The sequence below is a fragment of the Gymnoscopelus braueri genome (assembly GCF_963280865.1).
Source record: "Gymnoscopelus braueri genome assembly, chromosome: 13".
In the NCBI taxonomy this organism is placed as follows: Eukaryota; Metazoa; Chordata; class Actinopteri; order Myctophiformes; family Myctophidae; genus Gymnoscopelus; species Gymnoscopelus braueri.
The window spans coordinates 43,970,483-43,977,150 of NC_137615.1; the positions used below are offsets into that span (position 1 = coordinate 43,970,483).

General features: G+C 42.4%; 1 protein-coding gene across 6 annotated transcripts; it reads right to left on the minus strand.

Moving 5' to 3' along the window:
- Positions 1-762: 762 nt before the first annotated feature.
- Positions 763-5,456, minus strand: LOC308098246 (uncharacterized protein). 6 transcript variants are annotated; one of them, XM_080446531.1, is made up of 4 exons: positions 5,220-5,456; positions 4,119-4,400; positions 2,082-2,366; positions 763-2,051 (listed from the first exon to the last, which is right to left on the minus strand). In XM_080446531.1, the coding sequence occupies exons 1-4, from the start codon at positions 5,401-5,403 to the stop codon at positions 943-945; spliced, it is 1,860 nt and encodes a 619-aa protein (XP_080302657.1). In that variant the 5' UTR covers positions 5,404-5,456; the 3' UTR covers positions 763-942. The 6 variants fall into 6 exon arrangements, with proteins under 6 accessions (XP_080302657.1, XP_080302659.1, XP_080302656.1 ...); XM_080446533.1 differs by having other exon boundaries at positions 763-2,168; positions 4,125-4,400; XM_080446530.1 differs by having other exon boundaries at positions 763-2,366; positions 4,125-4,400.
- Positions 5,457-6,668: the final 1,212 nt, after the last annotated feature.

The window sequence follows — 6,668 nt, forward strand, 5'->3', positions numbered from 1 at the left end:
TTCGACCGCAAATGGTCTTCATCAGGTCTCAGAGACCTGATGAAGACCATTGAGAACCACTGATTTAAGAAGAAATAATGATGCAGTCATAGTACTACCCAGTTGCTCTCTCCAGCGTCCCCGCACAGAACCATATGGACCGGTGGTCCTGTAGCATTTCGCCCGTGGAGTTACAAATCGCTGTTGGAGGCGGCACTGTGTGTGTGTGTATGAGGAGTCAAGTCAATAGTTTGTTTGGTGGCGACAACCACACAGTTTTTTTTTTATAGTTTATTTGGTGGCGACGACCAAACTTTTTTTTGTTCTGGGCTATGATCCCATAGCAAGGGAGGACGCCCGTTGTTCAAAGTATGGGGAAGTCTCGGGGAAGGACAGCCAGTCTCCCCATTGGCTTAAAGGACAGCCAATGATTAAAAGGTCGCCTGAGAAAGTGTTTACTAGTTGATCAGTCTCTTCCTAGACCAGGCTGCAAGCAACCTGGTAAAAAAAACAGTAGGATTTAAAGACATTTGTAGAATCCCCCAGAAGCAAATATTTGAGTTACAAATGTTTGCTTTAATATGAACCTTTTCTGATATTGGGATTGCTAGACAGCATTTATTTTGTATTTTGTTTTTATTTCTTGGGATGGCTGTATTGTTTTATGCTGTATGCTGCTTTGTACCACTGGAGTTACATTTTGTACCATATTGAAAAACAAAAAAACATTTGAATTACAAAAAATATATATATTATATATAAATATTTTCAAAGATTTGCACACATTTTCACGATTTTCCAAAAATTGCAGATCAACAAGCTCATAGCGCGGCACCTGAGCTTGTGTATCTGCTATTTTTGAAAAGCCAAAGAAATCTAAAAATGACACAGATAATTTCCCGGTCTTAATGGGTTAACATGTCCCTTGTCAAATACAGGAGTGGTTACAGAAGTGATCATCTTTTAAACAAGTCTGCATCTCTGCATGTGTTGTCTTAAATTAGAGCTGGTTCTGAAGCATTTACTGCAGGTGGTGCACGAGTACGGCCTCTCCCCACTATGGATCCTGAAGTGACTTGTCATACCACTGCGTTGTCTGAAGGTTTTATCACACACATTGCATTTGAACGGCTTCTCTCCCGTGTGGGTCATCATGTGTTTCTCCAAATAGAAAAGTTTGTCAAAGCGTCTCCCACAAACATCACAAGCCTGTGCTTTCACATCCATGTGAGTTTTCAGGTGAAGTTCAAAATCCTCCTCAGTATTGAAATGTATCCCACACAGGCCGCAGTCATCTTTGGGGTGAATTCCCAGATGATTCACCAATGAGACTTTGGAGGGAAAATCCTTTCCACACACTTTACATATGTTTCGCAACGGCTGCTCATTTGTCATCAGTGCTATACTGTCTTCCACCTCTGTGTTAGCATCCCCATCGTCAAATACAGGAGTGTTTACAGTGATTTTCTTGTCTTTTAAATGAGTCCGCATGTGTTTTCTTAATGTAACGTACCTAATAAAATGTTTGCTGCAGATGGTGCATGAGTATAGCTTCTCCCCAGTATGGATCATGTGGTGTCTTGTCAAAGTGCTGTGTCTGCTGAATGTTCTACCACACACCTCGCATATGAAAGGCTTCTCTCCAGTGTGGGTCTTGAGGTGGCTTATCAAGTTCTGACGCAAGTTGAAGGATTTACCACATTCATTGCATCTGAACGGCTTCTCTCCCGTGTGGATCCTCATGTGCATCTCCAAAATGCTAGAAACAAAGCATTTCCCACAAACATCACAAACTACTTTCACAATCTTGTGAGTCTTCAGGTGAAGTTTAAAATCCTCCTCTGTCTTCAAATGCATCCCACACAGCCCACAGACATCTTTAGGGTGACTTGCCAAATGTTTCATCAATGAGCCTTCGTAATGAAAAGATTTCCCACAGATCAAACAGGACTTTTTCTTTTTCTTCGTCCCTGGTGTCTTAGCTGTCCGTGGTGTCTTTGCTGTCCGTGGTGTCTTAGCTGTCAGTGTGCGATGTTGTCTGCCTGGCCTCCACTCTTCACTTCCGTCATGGTCTCCATCTTGAGTAGTTTCGATTCTGTCACCGTCTCCATCTTGAGTAGCATTCCAGTCATCGTCATCTCCGTTTTCAGGCTCAGAGAATCCTGGAGATGGGACCTCTTCATCAGCCTCTATGATCATCTGGTCAGCTGAAGTGACAGGTAGAGGAACTTCTATGTTGTCTATTTCATGTTCATTTTTCACACTCTGAGGAGTGAATGTGTCATGGATGGTGTCCTCCTCTGGTCTTCTGTCCTGGCTGCTGCTCAAAGGTTCCTTGTGGCTCCTCTCAGTCTGCAGGGACACAGAGAGGTTGAGCTGTGCTTCCTCTGAGGAGCAGGAAAGAGGAAAGGAGAAGAGAACATTTAACAAGAATTAAACAACATCAGTATATCGCACATTTCAAAGTTCTTGCTTCACAATGCTAAAAGTGTCCTGTGGACATTTCTCTTTAACAGTAGTGCGTAGTGATTTAAAAGAAAAGAGTTTTCATCTAGCACACAAACACATCCAAGAACCTTTGGATTAAAAAGAACGGAACTATCCCTTTAATTATGGCATCTCTACTGATGCCATGGTAACCAAGGGAGCTGTGACTTAATTGGTTAAAACAGCTGTGCAGTAAACAGGTAGTCTGACAGTAGCTAGATGATTAGATATCGAACATCTGAGGCACAAATTTTGAAACATGTTTCAATGTGTGACCTCTCCTTCACTGTAGCTCCAGGACTCAGTCACATAGCTTTGCCATTCAGAACTGGGGGTGCCGGACATTTATGACCCATTTCACAATGTCCTAGAAATATGTAAAGGTAGTATGGGTGGCCATAGCTGAATGGATGGAGAACGTGTGGTAATCACAAGGTCACCGGTTCTACCCCCAGCCCACCCATTCTACATCAAAGTGTCAAAGTATAATCCCTGAGTAAGATACTTAACCCATAACTGCTCCCAGGACATTGTGTTAATAGCACCCACTGCTCCTAATAGTTAGGATGGGTAAACAGAGGAGAAATGTCATGTTTTGCTAATGTACAGTGAGAAACAATATTATTATGCACAGTTCCTACTGATGTCTGCCGTAAAGAAGACATCAAAATAAATTATATTTCACTGTTTACATACATTTTTTACAGTTTGAGCTGAATTAAATACAGAAGCGTGTTCCTGTCCCGCTTTCCCCGTCTTCACAGACATCTGTACTGTAGAAATATTGGACTACCTTTACATTTTTTATACAATGTTGGAAAAACATAGCTTGGTAACCCCCCCCCCCCCCCCCGGAAATCTAGGGGAAATAATGACAACCCCAAATCTGGATTGCAATAGATATATCGTAACTCTACGATGGCAATGCTATGTCACAGAGTCCCAGAGATACAGCGAAGGGGGAGGTCACAGGTTGGGCTAGTTAAGGACCAAAAAGAAAAAACTAAAGACAGAATTATTAATTTAGAAACCACAGACCTCCTTAGACCAGCCTATCAGAGGCTTACCTGAGCTTTACTCTGGTAACACAAGTTGTAATTCAGACCATTACTAGAATTGATGATGTAGACCATGTGAGACTAATATACAGAGATCCTGTTAGCTACCCAGACGGGCATAGGAGTGATCTATGGCTGTGTATCTGGAATACGTGAAATCTATGTAATATGACAACTAGGGATGTCAAGATTACAAATTTAAGTTGACGATTAATTGTCACTCCAATAATTGCGATTAACGATTTAATTGTTGTGTTTGGCCATTGAACATTGGAACATATGAATAAATCTGTTTGCCTTTTAGGCTTCGTAATCAAAACTTGCAAAGGGCAGAAATGGCAAATAACTTAAATATACAAAGAAATGATTGACATATTTAATAATTTTATGCATGTAAAATCACGTCACGGAGTAAGCTTGTATATCTGCTATTTCAGATTGTTTTTGTATTTGACATTTTTCAACATGGAAACGATTATGACGATTATCTCAAATAATTTCTATTAGACGATTATGTAATAATTGTGACAGGCCTAATCACAGCCGTTCTAGGGCTAATGTCACCACGTCAATCAGATACATTTGAACACATACCTGTACCTGGTATTCTAGTTAACCTGATCTCAGGTTGTAGAAGCGCATCGAGGATCTTGCGTTGTCGACTGATCTCTCGTTTGGACAGGAACATTTCTCCCTCGTAGCCTGCAATCATCTTTTTAACAGCTTCCACGATCTCATCAGCAGTCACTGACAGAAAATGCTTCACAAGGACCTGAATGGGCTCTATGGTGATGCTCAAAGGTTCCTTGTGTCTCCTCTCAGTCTGCAGGGACTCTGGGTTCTTCTCCCACACAGAGAGGTTGAGCTGTGCTTCCTCTGAGGAGCAGGGAAGGAGAAGAGAACATTCAGCAATGACTGAACAACGTGTGTGTGTGTGTGTGTGTGTGTGTTACTGCTGTACTGAAAAAGCTTAGATTATCCTCTGTGTATCTTTTTTTCTGTCAATCAATTCTGTGCCGGTTATCATTTTTCTACATGTTGGAGTTTGGAAGTGCAAGTTGGAAATCACTCAACTGTCCTGTGTACTATAATATAGTACAGAAACATATTATGTTTCTAAATGAATTGCACATAATGCACGAGGCGGCAGGACGTTGCGTTCCAAATTCTGACACTTAGAAAAATAATCACCTGCTCAGAATGTATTGGCAGAAAGTAGCCCATAACATGTGTATGCTGTATTTTTTATGAAACAAAGACTTCACAGATACAAAGAGGATAATTGAAGCTTTCCGTACAGCTGCACTGTTGGTGAGATTATTGTCGTTTAATACATTCAGATTGGATGAATGTGCTGTCAAGGGCATTGGGCTATACTAGGAACAACCACTTCTAACTTAATACATTAAAAGAGCAGTTTGAAAGGCTGGTGACACCACACACACACACACACACACACACACACACACACACACACACACACACACACACACACACACACACACACACACACACACACACACACACACACACACACACACACACACACACACACACACACACACACACACACACACACACACACACACACACACACACACACACACACACACACACACACACACACACACACTTTTAGATCCGTGGTTTTATAATCACATCAATCAATCAGATACATCGCATACTTTAGCCTACCTGGTATTCTATTTAACCTGATCTCAGGTTGTAGAAGCGCATCGAGCATCTTGCGTTGTTGACTGATCTCTCGTTTGGACTGGAACATTTCTTCCTCGTATCCTGAGATCATCTTCTCAACAGCTTCCACGATCTCAGCAGCAGCTGCAGACAGAAACTGCTTCACGGTCTGAATTTGACTCATCTTGGTATCTTGTTAAACGGCTCTGATCAACACTGACCGTTAACGAGAGCAATGATTGTATCTGATGCACAGCTGCTGTAAAAAAAAAACTACATTTGTTTACTTCCGCTGTCCCGGCGTTGCACTTCCGGCCGGGTAACTTACTTCTCGTTCCAGGCTGTACACTGACAAATGTAATGCTGCCCTCCACAGGCGAGGGGTTTTGTGTTTAACCCTACACTTTCGAATAGATCAGTTAGAGAGAAGACTGAGACCATGATCTGTCAATTCCCCAAACATATCCTGCCTCTCATTTCTGTACTTCTCAGATACAGTGGTGGAAAAAGGCCAGAATCCAAAATGTACTTGAATAAAAGTACAACAGTATTGGTATCAAAATGTACTTAAAGTGCCAAAAGTAAAAGTACTCATTATGCAGAATGTCCATTGTCCCCATTTCACAAGTTTTCAAATGTATACAATTATTTTGAAAATAGCAGATCTACAAGCTCACAATGCGTATTGTGAGCTTGTAGATCGGCTATTTTCAAAGGTCACCAGAGATTTCGACCCAGGACAACTCGCCCAACCGCGAATTCGAGTCAGTTCGACCCAAATTTACCGGGTCGAATTATCTTTATTATTATCGAATTATTAACCCCTAGAGGGTAGTAGAGTACAAGGTGACGGTGGTGAGGTCCTGGAGGTACAAGGTGCGTGCATTCAGACCCAGTTCTTCATCTCATAAGCTAGCTGTCCTGACTGAGTACATTACTCTGCATGTACTTCATCACTTTAACTGACACAACAAACTTTATATACAGGGGGCTGGCGGGCTATGTTAGTGCAGTGAGTGGCAGTTGGGGCAAACCATAGCGGGGCACCCTGCTGAAAAAACCAGCACAAACCAGCTTATGGTGGTTGCTGGTTTTAGCTGGTTTTAGCTGGTATTAGCTGGTCTTAGCTGGTCTTAAGCTGGTTTAGATGGCATACCAGGCTGGACAAGCTGGTCAGGCTGGTCAGGCTGGTTTGCCAGTGTAGTTGGTTAGCTGGTCACTAAGCTGGATTCTGCTGGTCTTTGCTGGTCAGCCAGCTGGCTGGCTGGACTGACCAGCAAAGCCAAGCTGGTAGCTGGTCTTTGCTGGTCAAATGGGTGGACTGCCCAGCAAAGACCAGCTTACCAGCTAGACTTAGCTGGTCAGATGGCTGGACACTGGACAGACCAGCAAAGACCAGCTTAGCAGCTGGTCAAGTTTGGTTAGATCAGTGGTTCTCAACATGTGGAT

Excerpts from the sequence above, each read along its gene's own strand:
- LOC308098246 (XM_080446529.1), bottom strand. The coding sequence starts at position 5,403 with ATGAGTCAAATTCAGACCGTGAAGCAGTTTCTGTCTGCAGCTGCTGCT. Across the intron at positions 4,401-5,219 it reads CAGGTTAAATAGAATACCAG|AGGAAGCACAGCTCAACCTC; the intron begins GTAGGCTAAAGT and ends CCTGCTCCTCAG. Across the intron at positions 2,367-4,118 it reads AACTAGAATACCAGGTACAG|AGGAAGCACAGCTCAACCTC; the intron begins GTATGTGTTCAA and ends CCTGCTCCTCAG.